Source organism: Zootoca vivipara, chromosome 7 (assembly GCF_963506605.1).
Source record: "Zootoca vivipara chromosome 7, rZooViv1.1, whole genome shotgun sequence".
Taxonomy (NCBI): domain Eukaryota; kingdom Metazoa; phylum Chordata; class Lepidosauria; order Squamata; family Lacertidae; genus Zootoca; species Zootoca vivipara.
Window position 1 is genome coordinate 48,616,034 of NC_083282.1, and position 20,823 is coordinate 48,636,856.

General features: G+C 46.8%; 1 protein-coding gene across 2 annotated transcripts in view; it reads left to right on the plus strand.

Annotated features, from left to right (window-relative positions):
* SORT1 (sortilin 1) overlaps positions 1–20,810 on the plus strand; it is a 60,189-nt gene extending 39,379 nt beyond the window's left edge. For both annotated transcript variants that reach the window (XM_035121786.2, XM_035121787.2), the window contains exons 11-20: positions 6,028–6,134; positions 6,826–6,928; positions 7,153–7,321; positions 8,511–8,701; positions 10,013–10,202; positions 13,243–13,359; positions 14,385–14,493; positions 15,219–15,325; positions 16,923–17,034; positions 17,256–20,810. In XM_035121786.2, coding sequence (XP_034977677.2) covers positions 6,028–6,134; positions 6,826–6,928; positions 7,153–7,321; positions 8,511–8,701; positions 10,013–10,202; positions 13,243–13,359; positions 14,385–14,493; positions 15,219–15,325; positions 16,923–17,034; positions 17,256–17,270 — 1,220 coding nt within the window. In that variant the 3' untranslated portion in view covers positions 17,271–20,810. The remainder of the gene's footprint in view (positions 1–6,027; positions 6,135–6,825; positions 6,929–7,152; positions 7,322–8,510; positions 8,702–10,012; positions 10,203–13,242; positions 13,360–14,384; positions 14,494–15,218; positions 15,326–16,922; positions 17,035–17,255) is intronic.
* The last annotated feature ends 13 nt before the right edge of the window (positions 20,811–20,823 follow it).

The window sequence follows — 20,823 nt, forward strand, 5'->3', positions numbered from 1 at the left end:
GAAGACAGCTAAAGAAGAGACTAAGAAGGTCCAGGACGACCGGCTACAACTTGCGGAACAGGTGAGAGCGCTACAGGAAAGAGAGCAGGAATTAAGGGCGGTGGCGGTAGACCTCCAAAACAAGCTGGATGCAGAGAAAAACAAGGCGGGAGGGGCACCCCAAGTCCAAGTGCTGCCAGGAAGGAGAGCCGGGACACTAGTAAGCAAGTTCAATGGAGACCCGAGGGAATATCAGGGCTTTGAGACTGAGATTGTGTATGCTCTTGAGCTGCACCACGATGAGTTCCCTGATGATGAGCACAGGGTAGCGTTTATTGTGGAGCACCTTACCGGGGCAGCCAGGGAGTGGCTAAGACCGTTAATCGCAACAAAGAATCCTTGCATGAAGAATGTCAAACTATTTCTAGAAGGTTTGAAAACGATGTATTCGTCCGATAGTCATATGGACCAGACTAAGGAGGAACTTCATAATTTACGCCAAGGAAATATGACAGTTCGCGCGTATTGGGCGAAATTCACCATGCTGGTGCACAGATTGGGGTGGGAACTAGAGTCACCCCCAATGCAAGCGGCGTTCTACTTGGGGTTGCATGAGGAGGTGAAGGATGAGCTCTCGAGAGGTCCAAAGCCCAGTAATATGGATCAGCTGAGCAAAGCGGCTCTGGCGGTGGGGGTGAGACAGGAATCCCGGTGGAGCGACAAGCAAGCAACGCGCGCAAAGCGGGCTTGGTTCCCACGGTCGCAGGAGAAGCCACTCCCCCAACAACCCTTTCAAGCCACGCCTGGGGCCAGTCAGGACCAGGAACCCATGCAGATTGATAGCGCGCGCGGGCTTTTCAAACCCCAGCGGCGCCAAGACGCAAGGAGGGAAGGGGTGGGAATTGCTTTCTCTGCAACTCCCCCCAGCATCTCGTCAGAGACTGCCCACATCGCAGGGAGTGGCAAGGAAAGGCGGGAACGGTTGTGCCCTCCCCCACTGACGCAGCACCACAGCAGGGAAACGGGAAAGCCTGGCTGCAGGAGACAAGGGGCAGCAGCCAGGCACAGTCCGCAGACAACAGCCCCAGCTCACCCACCCGCACAGAGAGGAGCAGAGCCAGCCCACCCCTCCCAGAGCAGGAGTGGTTCTAGAAGTGACGCTCACGCTCCCAAATGGCTATCCCCTGACGGTCCTCGCCCTAATTGACAGTGGTGCCTCAGCCAACTTCTTCTCGAGAAACTTTGCAGAAGAGCACCAGATCCAGCTTCTGCAGCTGGATTTTCCCCTGCACGTGGCAACCATTGACGGCAGAGAGCTGCTGGGAGGGGCCATCACTCATCAACCCCCCCCATGAGAATGACGGTGGGAAGGCACTCAGAGACACTGGCATTCAACGTCACAACCATCTCAGACCCCCCCATCGTCTTGGGCATGAGCTGGCTGGCGCGCCATGACCCCTCCATCAGTTGGCACCAGAGATGCATCACTTTTGGATCGGACTTTTGCCTGGAACATTGCATGCAGCACCAACCAGGGGAGGGGCCTCCGATAGCCACGGTGGCCACCATGCACGTCAAAGGGGGTGAGGCGATACCCAAGCCGTACTGGGACTTGCAGGAGGTCTTCAGCGAAGCGGAGTCCGACCACCTACCCCCACACAGGCCTTTTGACTGCCAGATCAACCTGGTGCCGGGGGCAACTATACCCCCAGCCAAGCTGTACGCCATGTCAGACCAGGAACTGGAGGATCTGCGCGCTTTCATCGACAAGAACCTCAAGCGGGGGTTCATCAGAGAAAGCAAGGCAGCAGGGGGCAGCCCGGTCTTCTGGGTGGACAAGAAAGACACGCAACAGCGCCGTCTTGTGGTGGATTTTAGACGGCTGAATTCAGTGACAGAGCCAGTGGCCTTCCCCATGCCCAGAGTGGATGATCTCCTGACAGCGGCACGCAGGGGCAAGATTTTCACCAAGCTAGACCTGAGGGGGGCGTACAACTTGATCAGGATCCGGGAAGGCGATGAATGGAAAACCACGATGTTCACGCCTCTGGGCTCTTTTGAATATCTGGTGATGCCCTTCGGGTTGCAAGGGGGCTCAGCATGCTTCCAGGCCTTCATGCACCACGTCCTGGGGTCCCTCCTCTTCAGGAAATGCTTGGTCTTCCTGGATGACATCCTTATCTATTCCGATGACCCAGTGCAGCATGTGAAAGATGTCAGGGAGGTGTTGCAGCGCCTGAAGGAGAACCACCTGTATGTGAAGCTGGAGAAGTGCAAGTTTCACACCAAGGAGGTGGACTTCCTGGGCTACAAGCTGTCAGACAAGGGGCTGGCGATGGACAAGGACAAGGTGCAGGCCATCCTGGACTGGCACAGCCCCAGGACGCGCAAAGATGCCCAACGCCTACTAGGCTTCGCCAACTTCTACAGGAAGTTCATCAAGAACTTCTCTCGCGTTACGGCTCCCATCACTGACTGCCTGAGAGGCAAGCAGAAGTTCAGGTGGACACCAGAGGCGCAAGCAGCGTTTGAAAGCCTCAAGAGGGTGTTCGCCTCAGACCAGAACCTGTTCCACGTGGTTCAGGACGCGCCCCTACGCGTGGAGACAGATGCTTCTGATAAAGCTGTGGGCGCCATTTTGTTGCAACTGGACGCCAACAGAGAGTGGAGACCCTGTGCCTTCTTCTCCAGGAAGTTGACCCAGCCAGAGCGAAACTACACGGTGTTTGATCGGGAACTTCTTGCGATCCACGCGGCGTTCCAGCACTGGAGACACTTCCTGGTGGGCGCCAAGCACCCCATCCAGGTGTGCACAGACCACAAGAACCTGGAGTTCTGGAGAACTGCCAGGGTGCTCAACCAGCGGCAGATACGGTGGGCAGAGTTCTTCTCGAACTTCAACTTCTCCATACACTACATCCCGGGAGAGCAGAATGTCAGGGCGGATGCCCTCTCCCACAAGCCAGAGTACATGGAGGAGGAGGCGCCACCGGCACCCAGGCACATTTCCCCCCCGTCAGCTTGGTCCTGCGGAGCAGCAGTGGTGAGCGAGGCAGAACTCACAGCACTGACGGCAGCGGATGAATTTGCCAACCGCATCTTCAGAGAACTGAGAGGGGGGGGGAGCAGGCAAAAGACTTTGCAGAACGCAGGGGGCTGCTTTTCTACAAGGGTGCACTGTACCTGCCCACCACCCAGCTTAGACGTACGGTCCTCAAGCAGATGCACGACAACCCAACGGCGGGTCATTTTGGGAGGGACAAAACCACTCACCTAGTCATGAGACACTTCTGGTGGCCAGGGGTGCGGGAAGATGTTCGAGACTATGTACGGGGCTGCGACACCTGCCAGCGGGCAAAGGTGGTCAGAGCAGCGCCACCGGGATTGCTGGAGCCCTTAGCCACGCCACACAGGCCGTGGGAAGTGGTGTCCATGGACTTCATCACAGATCTGCCTTCTTCCAGGGGCAAGACCGCAGTGTTGGTGGTGGTGGACCTCATGTCCAAAATGTGCCACTTTATACCGTGTGCCAGGGCGGTCTCTGCAGAAGAGACAGCCAAACTGTTTGTGGATCACGTATTCAGACTGCATGGATTACCTTTAAGGGTTATTTCGGATTGTGGCCGCCAATTTGTTTCCAGGTTCTGGCGGCGGCTCATGAACCTCCTGCAGGTGGAGGTCAGCTTGTCGACGGCTAGACACCCGCAGACCAATGGACAGGCGGAGAGGGTCAACGCCATTCTGCAGCAGTACCTGAGATGCTACGTCAGCCAGCGGCAAACGGACTGGGTGGATTGCCTGCCACTGGCAGAATTTGCCTACAACAATGCGGTGCACGTCTCCACAGGGGTGTCGCCCTTTAAGGCCAATTACGGGCGTGACCTCAGATCTTTCCCAGAGAGGGAGGGGGAGGAGGAGGAGGAGGGCCCACAGGCTGAGGATTGGGCAGAGGAACTGGAGACGGTGCACCAGCAGCTCAGAGAACACTTGGAGAGAGCCAAGGAAGCGTACAAGAAGGGGGCAGATCGCCACAGGCGACCGGGGGAGGTCATTAGGGTGGGGGACAAAGTTTGGTTGTCCTCGGAGGGCCTTCCCATCAGAGGGCGATGCAAAAAGCTGGCGCCCAGAAGGTTGGGCCCCTTCACGGTCACGCAACAGGTCAACCCGGTGGCATACAGGCTGGCACTGCCAGAGGACATGAGGGTGCACCCAGTGTTTCATAGATCGCTGCTGTCGCCGTACAGGGAAAGCAGCAGGCTCCGAGACAGCGAACAAACCCCTGAGGGAGGGGGGGAGAGGGAAGGCAGGGAGCAACTCAATGAGGCCACGGCCATCCTGGATTCAAGGTGGGGGTGGGGGGACTGGAGTACCTCATGGCATGGGAGGATGCTCCACCGTCCCAGAATGGATGGGTCCCAGCCACTCAGATACAGGAGGAATTCCTGGTAGAAGAATTTCACGCCCTCTTTCCCCATAGACCCAAGCCCTGGCACATGGAAAGGGAGGGGGAGGGGGAGGAAGCACGGGAGAGCAGTTCACCATGGCGCTGGGAAGCGGAGTTTGAGGAACCAGAGGATGAGGTCTGGGTGTCACCGAGATCCACCCAGTCAGAGGAAGGAGCAGATTGGCAGAACATTTTTACCCCCACCAGCTCTGACGCCACGGACTTTTTGGGATTCCCATCCTCCCAGGCGGAAGGGGGGGGCTTGCAGGACTGGGGGGAGGTGTTCACACCAACGGGCTCGGAAAGCACTGAGTTCTTAGGCTTCCAGTCGTCACCGACACCTGGGGGGGACCTGGGGAGGGGTGAAGGAGAGCTTGGGAGGGGGGTGGATGTGAGGGACAGGGGATATCGCGAAGTCCCTTCCCTCCTGAGTTCAAGCCAATCCCCGAGCACAGGGGAAAGCAGAGAGAGTTCCGATTCCAGTGGGGAAGCAGGAAGTCGTGTCCGAGGCTCAGGCAAGGTAGAGGAGCCAGGGTCCCAGGTGGGACAGGAAGGGGCGAATAAGGGGGGGAGACCCATCCCCCCAACTCCGGAATTACGCAGAAAGAGGAGGGGAAAGAGGATGGGTCTGCCAAAGCTTTTGTGTTGGAGAAAGACGCGCCAAAAGCCATTAGGAGGTTCTGAAACCGACTGACCACATCACTCCGTGTAAATAGCAATGACTTCAGCACTGTAAATACGCAGCACCAATAAAAGAATAAAATGCAGAGCTGCGTAGCGTCGTTACTCTGAAGTAGTCCACTCCGGCCACTGTGACACCCAGCAAGCATGGTCAAGAGACAGGAATGATGGGAGTCGTAGTCCAGCAACATCTGGAGAGCCGCAGGTTTCCCATGTGTACTAGAGAGTTACTTAGTTTCACACTCTCTTTAGACAGTCTGAGTGAAGGAAACCAAACTCATATGTTAAACTGTGTTGTAAGACTGACAGTTCCTATAGATGGCAATTAGGAGTGTCTTACTTGAAGCAGAAAAAAATGACACATCTGTACAGGGACCAGAGCTTTACTATCGAGCTGTGAATACTGGAAAGGTTGTCTCTGAAATAGTGGCTGATGACCTGACATTTAAATCAGCTGGCCAACCCAATGAATTTCAACAGTGTAGTGGGGGACTAGGATTGCAGTCTTGCCAAGGCAGTCTTACCAAGGCAAGATGTCTTGACTTTTTGAATGCTTGGAATGTTGCTACATGACAAGAGAATAAAAGAAAGCATCCATTTTTAAAAATTATAGCAGGTGGCATTCAACCTTTGCACCCCATTAGGGAAAGCATTTCCACGTGTGCCACAGGGCTCTCCCCCCCCCCACCATCAGCACTTACCCCCCCACCCTTCGCAAATATAATCCAGAGCATTGGGGAAACCCATGGAACAGATTTAGGGGGCATATAGGAGAAGGAGAGGGGAATAATGTTCCATTTCAAAATAAAAATCCTTGCACTGATGGAATGAGAGACTTAGCGCTGCATTGGGTTTTACTCAGAGAGTAAGTACGTTGAACAGAATTTATAGCACAAATACTTACATTTTCTCCTCTCAATCAGATAATTCCATTCAATCGGTGATTACCTTTGATCAAGGAGGGGAGTGGGTGCACTTGAGGAAACCTGAAAATGCCAAATGTGACTCAACTGCCAAAAATAAGGAAAAGGTTTGTATATTTATATATTGGCTGAAACTGAATGTAGGATAATATTCTCAGGCCAAGTTATAGTTCTAAGTTACTTGTTTGGAAGTTGGTTCTACTGAAAACTATGCTTCCAAGTAAACTGAGTGCATGGCTCAAGTTTAGGGCGTAGTGGTACAGGGTGTGCAAAATCATAGTTAGAGACCAAATTTACAGGTCTTGAAATAGCATTACACATATTAAAGTTGCTGTAGCCTTTGAAAACGTTCATTAGGAAATTGGCTTACCAATAGTTGTATTATCTCATGCTGCCGTGGTTAGTGCATTTAACTTGCAACAAAGATATTTGTAGGGATGTTTTGCAAGAGGAGTGGAATGCTCAACAAACTTTCTGTAGTGAGCTGGGCCCAAACTATGCAACCGAAAACAGTTTGTAATTCAGCCTGATTTAAAACAACAACAACAGAAGGGAACAGGCTTACGTGTGGAAGAAGCTGCCTTGGGCCATGTGCTATTCAAAACACAGTGTGTCTGCTAATAAAATTTGGAAGCTTGGGTTCAGTTTGCCTTGGATTTGCACCAGTAAAGGTTCTCCTTTGTGGCAATTCTGTTGAAATTCAAGCACTTTTGGTTGTTTTGCTTTTAATAAGACCAAATATGTTAATGCTTCTCCATTTTGCCTCCTTTTCTTATTGGGGTTGTCTTACATTTACAGTGCAGCCTTCACATCCATGCATCCTACAGCATCTCCCAGAAGCTGAATGTACCAATGGCTCCTCTATCTGAACCCAATGCTGTTGGAATTGTCATTGCTCACGGTAATGAATTATCCTTATGCACATATAATACGATATAAGATAATTGGCAAAGGATGAGGCTTTATTGGGATTGTTTACTGGTTTCTGTATTTTACAGATCTGTTTTTCCCCTCCTTCTTCCAGTAAGGGTGGGTGAACTTAGGAATGAATACAAGTGGTGGACCTTAATGAGAGAACTGTAGTGTACTCATATCCATTGTATTGGCAATGGCCTTGTTTTGCAGGAAGTGTTGGGGATGCCATTTCAATAATAAACCCAGATGTTTACATTTCGGATGATGGTGGCTATACCTGGGCACGGATGCTTGAAGGACCCCATCACTATGCCATCTTGGATTCTGGGGGCATCATTGTGGCCGTTGAGCAAACAGATCATCCTATCAATGTGATTAAGTATGCAGGAACTTAATTTTGTTAATACTTCTGTGGTGGGAGGAGATGAGAAGTTCAGTGCCCGTTTCCTCACCGTTACGTCACCTGGAACTATCCCTATAGAACAGTGTTACTCAAACTTGGGGGCCCAGCTGTTGTTGGACTACAACTCCCATCAACCCTAGCTAGTAGGACCAGTGGCAAGGGATGCTGGGAGTTGTAGTCCAACAACAGCTGGGGACCCAAGTCTATGAAACACTGCTGTAGAATGATGTAAAGGAAGAAGCTGGGTTGCTCTCAATTTAGAACGTTTGAAAGGAGTGAGGCTATCCTAACCACAAAGCTGTTGCTTGAGAGGAGTGATTTCAGAAGAACCACTAATTTCTATCCCTATTGTCATTTTTAAAACAAGCTCTCATTCAGAACAGGCAGACATAAATATGCTTGGAATTCCAGCTAGGATAAAAGCAATAGACAGAAGAGGGATTATGTCCTCCTTGCCCCCGTCCACTTCTCCATTACAAATCACCTTTTCCTGGCACCCATTTGCAAAGAAGTCAGAGTCATATAATTGTAGACTTGGAAGGCATGCCAAAGGTCATCTAGTCCAACCCCATACAATGCAGGAATCACAGTTAAAGCATCTCTGACAGATGACCCTCCAGCCTCTTTTTCGAAACCTCCAATGAAGGAGAGTCCACCACTTTCCAAAGGAATCATAGCTCTTAACAGTAGGAATTTCTTCCTAAAGTTTAGTCAGAATCTCATTTCTTGTAGTTTGAATCCATTGTGTAGGTCCTAAGGCCCTCTGAAGCAGGAGAAAAAAAGCTTGTTCCCTCTTCCATGTGACAGCCCTTCAGATATTCAAACATGGCTATCATGCCACCTCTCAGTCTCCTCTTTTCCAAGTTAAACACACCCAACTCCCTAGAGCAGTCCTCATAAGGCTTGGTTTCCAGCCCCTTGATCATCTTGGTCTCCCTCCTCTGAACACATTCCAGCTTGTCAATATCCTTCTTAAATTGTGGTGTCCAGAAACGGACACAGTACAGTGGAACCCAAGGTTCTGATATGCAAAGTGGCAAGTTAGTCACCTGTCTTGAATCCCCAGTATTTGAGAGTGGCTGCCAAAAGCTTCATGAGGATTTCTGTCAGTCTAAATTAACCAGTGATAATGCCAAACCTCCATTCCTAATCTTATCTGTTTCAGGTTCTCCACAGATGAAGGACAGTGCTGGCACAACTATGCTTTCAGTAAGGATCCTATGACATTTACTGGCCTGGCATCAGAGCCAGGAGCAAAATCGATGAATGTTAGCATCTGGGGATTTACAGAGAGCTTCCTGTCTCGCCAGTGGATCTCGTATACTATTGACTTTAATGATCTTCTCAACAGGGAGTGTGAGTAATCTCTTCCTTTATAACAAATAAGAATGTTAGCCAGCTGCTTGTCTTCAAATTGTCTTGACTGTATCTGTGAATTTAAAAAATGTGATGCAACTAGAGTAGGGGGTCAGCAAACTTTTTCAGCAGGGGGCCGGTCCACTGTCCCTCAGACCTTGTGGGCATAGCTGCCAAGTATTCCCTTTTCTCTCGAGGAAGCCTATTCAGCATAAGGGAAAATCCCTGTAAAAAAGGGATAACTTGGCAGCTATGCTTGTGGGGGGGCCAGACTATATTATTTAGGTGGGAAATGAACAAATTGCTATGCCCCACAAATAACCCCAAGATGCAATTTAAATAAAAGCACACATTCTATTCATGTTAAACACACTGATTCCTGGACGTCCGTGGGCCAGATTTAGAAGGCGATTGGGCCCCTGTTCTGGCCCTTGTGCCTTAGTTTGCCTACCCATGAACTAGAGCAGGGATGTCCAACAGGTCGATCGGGACTGACTGGTTGCTTTTGTCTAAGAGCACCCGCCTCTCCCCTCCCTGCACTTTATAGAACGGAGTTATCGCAGTGATATTTTGGTGAGCGAGTAACCCCCTTGCTCTTGAAAGTTTGGTGCCCCTCCCCATCTGAAGTTTTTTACCCTGCACCCATCTCTAAAAAAAGGTCAACAGATCGCAGTTTCCTGGAAGTTGGCCACCCTTGAACTAGAGCATCTTCAATAGGCTACTGGTGTAATACTGTGTTAGAGGATGCACAGGTCAGGTCTTTTAGCTGCCTCTTCATGTGTAATCCCCACAAAAAAGTTAGTTCCTCCAGAGATGAGGAAGCTTGCCTCAGATTAATTTGGAAATTACTCAAGTTCTTTGTGGGCGGGGGGAGCAAAACATTTATCCAAGAATAATTTGGAATATTCCTCCCCCCCAGCTAATATAAGGGCTCAGAAGTATTGCACACCCATCTTCTCTGTTCCTTCTCCCTCTCTGAAAAAAGCCATTTACGCCAGGCCACGCTCCTCTGTCTTCCTTTTCCTTGCCTTTAATTGGCAGCAGAGGAAGGAGAGAGGTTTCCTCCCTTCCCCCTCTTTTTCTTCTGCAGCAGTGGGTAACAGCATGGTGGGGCATGGGGAACCATGTGATATGTCCTGTCCCCCACAAAGGCTGCCGCACTTGAGAAAGCTACAGGGCAGCTCCTATTAATTCCAGAGAATACCTGCCCCAGTTCTGTGGCTGATTGCACCACAGAATTCTATAGAAAATCCCACAGAATTTTAGTAGTTTTTGGCTATTGCAGGAATCTGGTCATTATTCCCTTCTTAGGTATGGAGAAGGACTACACAAAGTGGTTGGCTCACTCCAGCAATCCCAATGACCCTGCAGATGGCTGCATATTGGGCTACAAGGAGGAATACCTGCGCCTCCGCAAGTCGTCTTTCTGTCAGAATGGCCGAGACTACGTTGTGACCAAGCAACCATCTGTCTGCACTTGCACATTAGGTGACTTCCTCTGGTATGTTTGGAGAGTTCCTCCCATAATCTCTTTTCCATGGTTGTGTTTTTGCTGTTCTGAAATGGCCTGACCACACTCCCACCCCGCCAGCCCTTTGAGCTTCTCTGAAATATTAAATCAGACTCTTCAGTTCCTTTTCTGAAATAGTGAGATAGGGAACCTGTGGCCCTCCAGATGTTGGACTGCAGCTTTAATCAGCACAACCAGCATGATTAGTGGGAGCTGCAGCCCAGCAACATGTGGAGGGCCACAGGTTCCACATTCCTGACGTATGTAGAATTCTGGTTTTATGACTCTATAAGTGTGAGGCTTTTCAAGGAGGCAGTCATTGATTAAATACGGTGAAACTGAAGGGTTCTCAGAAAAAATGCCACATTTTGCAACCCAGATTCCAAACTACAACTCCCAGGATTCTTTAGGGGAAGTCATGCCCTTTAAATGTATGGTGTGCACACAGCTTTAGAACATTAGAAGTTCCTACCGAGATGTCCTGTGGTTCAGGGTCTTAAGCAGATGTTGCCTGCATGTTCATTCTTTTCCTTGTAGTCTCAGGCTGGGAACTTGATCATGAAAATAAGCTGCATCTCAATGGCTTCTCATTTAAGCCGCTAGGTTTTGCAGTAAATAGTCACGTCTGATGTCCAGCTTTGCTTGTGTTTGCTGCTTTTAAAAGGCCCTCACGATAACCTCTGTGGGGAGCATTCAGCTGCAGAACAAAGAACAACAAGAAGGGTGGAGTGTAATTTAAGAAGACGGAAAATAGGGAACAGAACTATGTTGCTGGTAGCTTGTTCTACTGGACTCTAGCATGTACTGGCTCATTCTGATGACCTGTTTAATTCATCCTGATTTGTTTGCACAGATAAAATGCTGCACAACATCAGCACCTCACACTTTCCAGTGCATTTCCCCATCCCTTTTTTTACCAGAAAAATCCCAGGGTGTTTTGGCAGGGTGGGGAGGTTGTAAGCAGGTATGTTGTGCAAGAGTGCCAAATTCACTTTAACTGTACAAACTGAATTTGCTGGTATATATGATTAATTCATACCTGAAAATAACGAGACTGAACATGGCCTTTGCATCCCTTAAACTTGCAGAGCCATAGTCCAGAGTACACAAATTACTGCAATAAATGTGTGACTTGAACAGTGCTGGACTTAAACCTGAATGGCTTCTTTTTTAAACCACTCAAGGGGGCAATGTATGTGTGAACTGAGCATGCCATCAAAAAGAGCAAGGTGGGAATAAGCAGATATTTCCACCACCACCACCTTATGAGATGGCCAAAGCACCTTGCTTTTCTCTTGAGATGTTGTGAAAACAAAAGCACCACACTCACAGCAACATGGACCTCATTTTGGTTTCCAGCTCGTCAGGACTTCCTGGAACACCCAAGCTTTAAGACACTGTTTTTAAAAGCTGAAATTTTGTGCACACTTGCAGCCATGGAAAGCTTTCGGTATGCTGGCTTCCATCCCAGCAGTGCTTCCTGGTATACCCATATGGCTCCTGACATCACATAGTTGTGTGGGTGTTCCAGGATGTTTTGTTGAAATGGAAGCCAGTGTAAGTTCTGCACTACTTCAAGCAAGCTCAATGAGGAAAAAGAGGGTTCCTTAGCCACCTCATATGGTTGAATAAGACAAGCAATGCACACACACACAAATTTCTACAAATGTAGCAGTGATGAAAGGTGCAGAAAATAGCTCCCCCGTTTGCAAAGGGGCAAATGGCCTTGCAAAATTGGAGGACAAGTTATAGCCTAGCACTGGTTTTTGAGTGCTGGGGAAATGGAGAGATCAATCTGGATTTCTCACAATAGATTTTGAGGCTGTACATAACCAGTAGTAACATTGATGTCAGTCTGGTTGTGGGGTTGTTTTAGAGCAGGCATGTGAAACCTGCGGCCCTCCAGATGTTTTGGACTACAATTCCCATCTTCCCCAACCACTGGTCCTGCTAGCTAGGGATCATGGGAGTTGTAGGCCAAAACATCTGGAGGGCCGCAGGCTTGACATGCCTGTTTTAGAGGGACCTAGAAGGAATCAGTACCCAATATCTCTATCTTCTTCTCCCACCTGCTGTTGCTTTTTGAATATTTAAAAAACATTTTCATTCACAGTCAGTTTATCAAGCAGCACTGAAATGGGTTTCTGTTTTAATTTTTCAGTTTGCATGGGTTTATTGTTGGCACTGAATCTGCTTTCCATTGCCATGGATACGTGTGCTGCATATTAGCAAATTAGATTGCTAATGTTTGGTAGGAAATAATTCAGGGTTGGTGAACCTGTGGCCTGCCATTTTTGGTGACCCACAACCCTCTTTTTTCCCCCTGGAACCTCTTTTTATTTTTTATTTTTTGAAAAGCTGCACATCTCTCTCTGGTGCAGTGCCTTTGTTAGGAACTCCTGCAGGAAGGAAATAGAAAAGTCTTCTAAATCCTTTTCTCTTTCTTCTAATGTCTTCTAACATGGGAACTATTTATCCCTATGGTGCAGTGTCATTCAGAGTTAAGACCCTGAAGACATTTTTCTTTTCCTTGCTATTACAACACTAGGGTAGGAGGAGAGCCCCAAGCTAGCAATGGGAAGAAAAAACACAGGGAATTCTCCTCTCTGCAGCCCCAGCTGAATCAGCATTTAGCTTCTTGTCTTGGTGTGTGTGTGTGTGTGTGTGTGTGTTGGCTATACCCACTTCAACCACACTCACCCCTGGCATGTGGTTCTTGGCTAACCCTCAATGCATCCATTGGGCTGAAATGTATTTGCCACCCCTGAAGAAACTGAATGCTCCATCATAGGGTAGTTTCTCCTCCTGAAAGTTCTGTCAGTATAATGGGCCAGTGATACAACTAGGCATGTGAAGTATTATCACCAAATTCCTGAATAACCATTAAAAATGTATACCAGTAATTCTAGTTTGAGCAACCACATACTAGGTCTTTTAGTTGCAGCAAAAATGAAGTGATGCATGAGTTGATACTCATACTGTGTGTGGGTTGTTAACGTCTGTCTTTCTATTCTTGGGATTTGCGATGCAGTGATTTTGGCTACTACCGCCCAGAAAACCATTCCGAGTGTGTGGAGCAGCCAGAGCTGAAGGGGCATGACCTAGAATTTTGTCTGTATGGGAAGCAAGAACGGCTAAAGACCAGCGGGTAATTTTCTATGATTACAATAGTCAGTATTATTGATGGAGGAGATGGCTTGTCCTGTGTGTATTTGTTTTTATAAAACAGATACCGGTATGTGTAGGCTACTGGGAAGAGCTCTCCCGTTCTCTGAACATGCTGTGTTTCTGGAACAGTAAGAATCTCTCTAAGAATCAAAATATGCCCCTTGCTGTTGTGACCATGGCACTATATCTCCCAGTAGAAGATGTAGTATTGCCATCTGTAATACATTTATGGTTCTGTATTCTGTATTGAGTGGGGAGATAGTCCTCTAGATAGAACTATCTTGGCTTAAAAATTCTGTGGACCAGAGGCAGCTGAAATAATTTAGCATGACATGTGCATTTATTGTTTGAGGATTCTTGACTTAGAATCATAGAATCATAGAGTTGGAAGAGACCACAAGGGCCATCCAGTCCAACCCCCTGCCAAGCAGGAAACACCATCAAAGCATTCTTGACATATGGCTGTCAAGCCGCCGCTTAAAGACCTCCAAAGAAGGAGACTCCACCACACTTCTTGGCAGCAAATTCCACTGTTGAACAGTTCTTACTGTCAGGAAGTTCTTCCTAATTTTTAGGTGGAAGCTTCTTTCTTGTAGTTTGAATCCATTGCTCCGTTTCCACTTCTCTGGAGCAGCAGAAAACAACCTTTCTTCCTCCTCTATATGACATCCTTTTATATATTTGAACATGGCTATCATATCACCCCTTAACCTTCATGTCAACTTTCATGTCATGTGACTTCCATGTTTTCTTGGAGGCCACTACAGCCCTATAGACCTGACATGCATACCCCTCTAGGTGCCCAGCCCTGAAAGAACCATGGCTTTGGGGAATGTCAGAGAGGTGATTTGAGGATAACCAGCCTGGCATGGTGAAACCATGTTCTCAACTTCCCACTGATGCTTGGACATGAAGGGGTTAGCTAATTTTAGGTGGCTTGGAAAGCTGTCACTAATAAAAGAAGCTTCACAATAATAGATTACTGAGACTCTTGTTGAATTTCAGATATCGGAAGATCCCAGGAGACAAATGTGTGGGTGGGGAAAATCCCATCCGTCAAGAGACTGATCTGAAAAAAAAATGCACTAGCAACTACTTGAACTCAAGCCAGCTGGTAAGTTAAAAAAACGCAGAAAGAACTGTAGTGGGGCAAAGAGATAAAGAGAGGAAGGGCGGGCAGCCTTTTTCTCCTGTCAAGGGCCATATTTCCTTGGGTTATTCTGTGTGAGGCCACATGCTGGCAGGGGAAAGCCACTGGTGAGTGGAATCACCCCTTTTTCCCCCTCTCTGAACCCCCTTCTCTTTTTCCTCCCCAGTGTGCTAGAGTGATAGACCACTTTTGTCAGAGGCCTGCGGTGATGGCATGCAGGGGGGGTCAATTGAAATTGGGCTGAGGGCTGCATATAGTTCAAAGGCTGCAGGCTGCCCATGTACAGGAGAGGGAGAAAGAGAGTAATCTAACCCAATGTAAAAAGAGTGCTTGAAAAACAGCCCATTTGTAGTTAATATTTGAGAAGCAGTTTTTCTTAAAATGCTTTGCCAATATTAACCTTGACTCTGTTCAAGCAGTAAAATGAATTAGCTTTCCAAACTGGCTGCTGAAGCTGCGGTTTGGCATTCTGAACTAAGTAGTCAAATTTCACCCTTTCCAAAATCAGCTGTTTCATTCTTTCTCCTCAAATCTTTATAATCCTCTTGTGATCCATGCAGGACAAGAGAGTAAGACATTGAGGTATGGAGAATATGCTAGGAGAATCATTATAGAAATGACTCAGTAATTGAAGTGATCTAATAATTTGTCATAAAAACTTAATACATCTCTCTCTTTTCTTTCTACAGTCTACTTCCTCCAACTCCACTCCAGTCATCCTGGCTGTAATAGGCTTGATGCTTATGACTGCTGTAGCTGGAGTAGTCATCATTAAGAAATACGTTTGTGGAGGAAGGTGAGCCTTGGGAAGGGATTGGCAAGATCATTCTTACTTTTAACTATTAATCAGTTATTTTTATGCTGCCTTTCAGTGCCAGAGACTCTTCCACCACAGCTCAGAATTAAGAGCATGAAACCAATTCAAAGCAGAAAAACAGTAGCTATGTAACATAACACAAATATAAAACAGCAGGAGCTGTAACTATAAAATCACCAACCTTATTCCGTTAAAAGCAGATTGGGATAGTGAAGTCAGTAAGGCCCATTTAAAACAAGCCAAAGAGGCTTCTGTGGGAAGGAGTTCCACAGGGACAGGGCCATCACTGAAAGGTGCTGTCATGTTTTTTGACCTGATAGATCTTAGTGGTGGGCCTGTAAGGAGGGTCTTTGTGGCTGGTCTTGGAGCCCAAACAGAAGTGTAAGCAATTGTTCAAATTACCAGATCCCAAATGGTTTAGGACTTTAAAACAATCACTGTGGTCAGTACAGATAAGGCTTTATATCAGACTACTGTACAGCTGTTTATGGGGGCCAAGCAATCTGCACTAGCTGGCACTTCTAAATTGTCTTTAAAAGCAGACCCACGTACAGCACGTTATAACCCAATCTGATGTAACCAGGGCATGAATTACCATAGTGAGGTCCACTTTCTTCACAGAGGAATGCCACTCGCAAATTGACCACAGCCCATAAGGAGTGCCTGACTACTGATGTCATGGGTACCTCCATAAACTGCTCTGAGTCCAGGAGAACCCCCAAACTGTAAACGTGATCATGGCAACCCTGGTCAAACATTCCTAGATCAGCAGGCTTGCCTGCCCACAGTACCTCTGTCTTGCCCAATTTTGAGCTTCCCATAGACCAGGGTCAGCAACCTTTTTCAGCCGTGGGCCGGTCCATCGTCCCTCAGACCTTGTGCGGGGCTGGACTATATTTTGAAGGAAAAAATGAACGAATTCCTATGCCCCACAAATAACCCAGAGATGCATTTTAAATAAAAGCACACATTCTACTAATGTAAAAACACCAGGCAGGCCCCACAAATAACCCAGAGGTGCATTTTAAATAAAAGGACACATTCTACTCATGTAAAAACATGCTGATTTCCGGACCGTCCGTGGGCTGGATTGAGAAGGTGATTAGGCCGCATCTGGCCCATGGGCCTGAGGTTGCCTACCCCTGCCATAGACATCTAATTGGCTACTGTGAGAAGAGGATGCTGAACTAGATGGGCCATTGGCCTGATCCAGCAGGCTCTTATATTCTTGCCTTCATCTGTCATCCATCCCAATACCTGTTCCACAACTTCGCCAGGAGAGATAAAACTACATGCCAGCTGCATACCTACAACACTTTAGCCCAAAATGACAGATGGATTCATGTAGCATTGTTGCACTGCCAGTTTTTTTTAAAAAATCCTGTATAGGTTCTAAAGATACCCAATGTTTATTGGCTTAGACCAGATAAAACATCCAGAGAAATGGTGTCTCAGCAGCAACCCATATAAAGTTCTTCCAAAAGTCTCTGGATGTTATATTCACTTCTGTTCAAAGAATGTTGATGCTACAGCCATAGGGCCAAAATAATTTCATGTGTGTTTGTCATGTCCCTAGGTTTCTGGTTCACCGGTACTCTGTCCTGCAGCAGCATGCGGAAGCTAATGGCTTTGATGGAGTTGACACACCAGATGCCAATAAAACAGGCTACCATGATGATTCTGATGAGGCAAGTGATTGTAACTGATGTGTATGTGTGCACACCATGCATCTTTCTGAGCAGTACATGTTGGGTTAGAAAGATAAATTTGAACCCCAAGCATGTGATTTTGGCTTATGTCACTTTGAAAAAGAAATAGCTGTATATCTCTGGGGGGCTAAGTGGGGTAAAGAATCATGATCATCAAATGTTAACAAGAAGTATTTTCTATCCCTCTTTTTTATTCCCAGGACCTTCTGGAATAGTGATATTGCAGATCTAACTAGAACTGGATTCACATGGATTTAGATGCTGCTACAGAAGGGCCACAATGCAGACGGTTCATTTTACTTCTAATTTGAATGCCTTTTCCATATCCAAGGGATTCTGTGTTCCTACTGCTTCCATCAAACTGTCTAAAACTAAGAAGGCTGCAAGAACTGCTTTGGGTGGGTGGGTGGGTGTAGAAGGGGGAGATACTGCAGCTCTGAATAAGGAAGAAGGGAAACCTCTTTTTTATATAAAAATGTAACTTTGTTTTAATCAGGTTTCTTTTTTCCAACTCTTAAAGGAAAACTAAATAGGAATGTGAAAGCAACATTTCATTAAATATTAGCATTACTAGGTACAACAGACCATGCTACTAGGAGAAGGCTCCAAATCCCTGGGTGGGGGACATGGTCCACTTCAACACTGTGATGACACTGCTTTGAAGCTGTTGCAGTGTGAGCAGCACTTCTCCTAGCAAGCAGGACAATGAGATGCTATGGCAGGGACTGAGAAAGCTAACCAGCATCCCGGGGCTGTGTGCCAAAACAGGGTTGCTTTTCGTTTTCACTGAAATGTAATCAACTGGGCAGGTGTGTGCTGTGCAAAGCAGAGATTATTCCAAGGCTAGAAGCAACTCTGTGGCTCTCCGATTCCAAGGAACCAAACTGTGAAATCGGCATGTGTGTTGCCATAAATATAAAAAGCAAAATCATGGGGGTGGGTGGGGGTGGGGGGGTTGATTTATCAACTGTAAGACTAAGTATACAGATATTCCAGAAATATGACTTGTTTAGAATGTTATGAAGGAACAGAAATTGTTTGCTTTTAATCGGGTTCTTGAAGGAAAGTTTCGTTGTGCTACTGGCAGCACCATGATGTTCTTAAGTGTTTCTAATTTTCATTATGTTTTTAGATTATACGTAGATCAGTGGTTGCTACACATGCACGCTTTGCTATTGTGTTTTTCTGACTTCTGTTCAACAACACAGTTTGACTGTTATGTGCCATGTGGAATCATAACTATTTCTCAATATTTTTGGGGTTCACAGAGGGTACAGTATTGTGGATTGAACCTTGAGAAGGTAGTAAGTTAAGTTTCTTGAACTCAGTAGCTAAAAGTTGGCCTATTGGGATGTGAATTGGCAACAGAGGCATTTCACTCCAGCAGCTATTATAGTAAGAACCAAGGGATTCTTACTATAGAAACACAAAGTATTGAGCCAGTGCGTGGCATAGGTAATATTCGGCTTCTGTTGCCTTGAAGGGACTGAGATGCTTGGAGAGACATGTTTGAACTTGAAAGACCTTCATAACATTCAGTAATGTATTTTCTTGAATTTTGGTCCCCAGTGGTACTTTTTACACTTATCTTAGGACTTTGTTCTATTCCAGCATAGGTGAGTGATTAGTCACAATTTGTCCACACTTCCCACTGCTTTTCCCCAGGGAAAACCACTCTTTTGTGCTTGATCGGAGCAAATGGCAATTCGGGTTGGGTTGCCATTTGTTAAGATCTATTGCTAAAGAACAGTTTTCCCTGGAGGAAAGCAGCAGGACAAGAAGAAGTGTGGATAAGCCCCTAGACAAAATATTATTCCCCACTCACCTGTGGCAGGGTCTGAATACCTTCCACATACCACCTGCATCCTTAATCTTGCTATGAATGCCTATACTGGATATTGCCCCACTCTGCTTTTATTCCCCACATGTTCCTGCTGGTGAGGCAGCACTACCAGGAAGGTCTCACTGGAGGTTTCAGGGTGAGGCTACCTTTGCTCCCTTGTGCCTAGCATGGTGCTAGGGCATGCATCCAGGCATGGGGAGCCCTGGGACACATAGCATATTTTCCCCAGGGTCTCTAGTGTGTGTGATGCTTAAGGACCACCTTCCCCTTACCAAGCCCTAGTACTTCCCTAAGATCAGGCATCCCCAAACTTCGGCCCTCTAGATGTTTTGGACTACAATTCCCATCTTCCCCAAGCACTGGTCCTGTTAGCTAAGGATCATGGGAGTTGTAGATCAAAACATCTGGAGGGCTGCAGTTTGGGGATGCCTGCCTAAGATCATCAGAGGAGACCTTGCTGCTAATGCTGCAACCTGCTGAGTGTCCATGGTGGCATCTACCTTCTGAATGCTACCCTCCACAATTTTTCAGGAGGCACTGACTGTTGGGTATTTCCACCATTAATCAGTTTAGCTTGCCTTTCTTCAAAGAAGCAGATATTCAGTGGCTGTCAATTATGCCCTAGTGGTTAGGTCAGGACATGTTGCTAAAGTCACAGAGCTTTCCACCTCACTTTTGGGCAACAATGAGAGTCAGATACATGAAATAAAGTGTCTGTCCTGGATTTGTTTTCCCCACAGTTACTTTGGCTTTACTGTGCTTTTTTTATTGAGCCCTTACTTCCTCCCTTACAACACTGCATCATTTGATTATATCTCAGGGTTTTCATTGTCTTTCTTGGTATAAAATTATTTTGTCCCTTGCAGAAGGTACCAACGAGGAACACATGGCAAGGCAGAACATTTGTCCCTGGAAGACACTTGTAGCTTATTCCACTTCTTGTTTATTCTGACTCCATTTAAACCCGGTACAGAAGCACACTTGCATGTAAATAAGAGTGCTGTTTACAGTCAATGTTAAACTCACAGTAACTCAACCAGGAAATGAAGGGGGCTCAATATCCTTGTGTCTGACAGCTGCTCCAAAACCCCTGCTCTTAACATATTTGAACTTCTTGTGTACATCTGTTCTGTACAGAGCCAGGTTCAAATCGCTTTACTATCCATGTGATGTGGCTGAAACTCTTTTAAGTGCTGGGCTGGGATTGTGATGGAAAGCCTGTAATGTAGCTGGTGAAGACCTTTTCCATTTCACTGAGAACACAATCTGACTACTGACTCTTCCTATTATATGTCCTATTTTCTATGTGTATTAAAGCATCTCTGGAAGGGTGGTTAGGTAAGGGAGTTCATTACTGGGCATGACCTGTTCCATTGCTCCATTTCTCTTGGTTCCCCTCTCATAAGACACTATACATTGTGGCACATTGGCTTATAAAGTGAGAGCATTCAAGGAACTAGAAACCTCAATAAACTAACCAGGTCCTTGTTACTGTCATACACTTGCTGCCCTACACAACAGTAGCCTTGTCCTCCATAGTCTTGAGTATTTAGGTAACACTGCATCTTCGTCACTGCTCTAAGGGTGCTGCCTAAGTGACAAAGCAGTCCTGGAAATGTTGCCATTGCATGAGCTTTGAAGTATCATTGTCTCCCTGATGTGTCTGTAAGGCAGACCAGACCAGGCCATGTGCATAATGGCTGTAAAATATAACATAACAAAAAGCCATAGCTAATACACTCCTCTACACATAATTTCTTAAGATGTACAGTCTGAGGCAAAGTGCAGAAGAAAAATAAAGGAGCCATGTATAGAGTCTGTAAATAAGCCTGGCTATATTATAAATTTGTACTGGTATTTTTCTGTATATTTGCAATATTTGGGTTAGAAATAAAGACAAAAATTGGGCGTTTATGTGGTCTGCC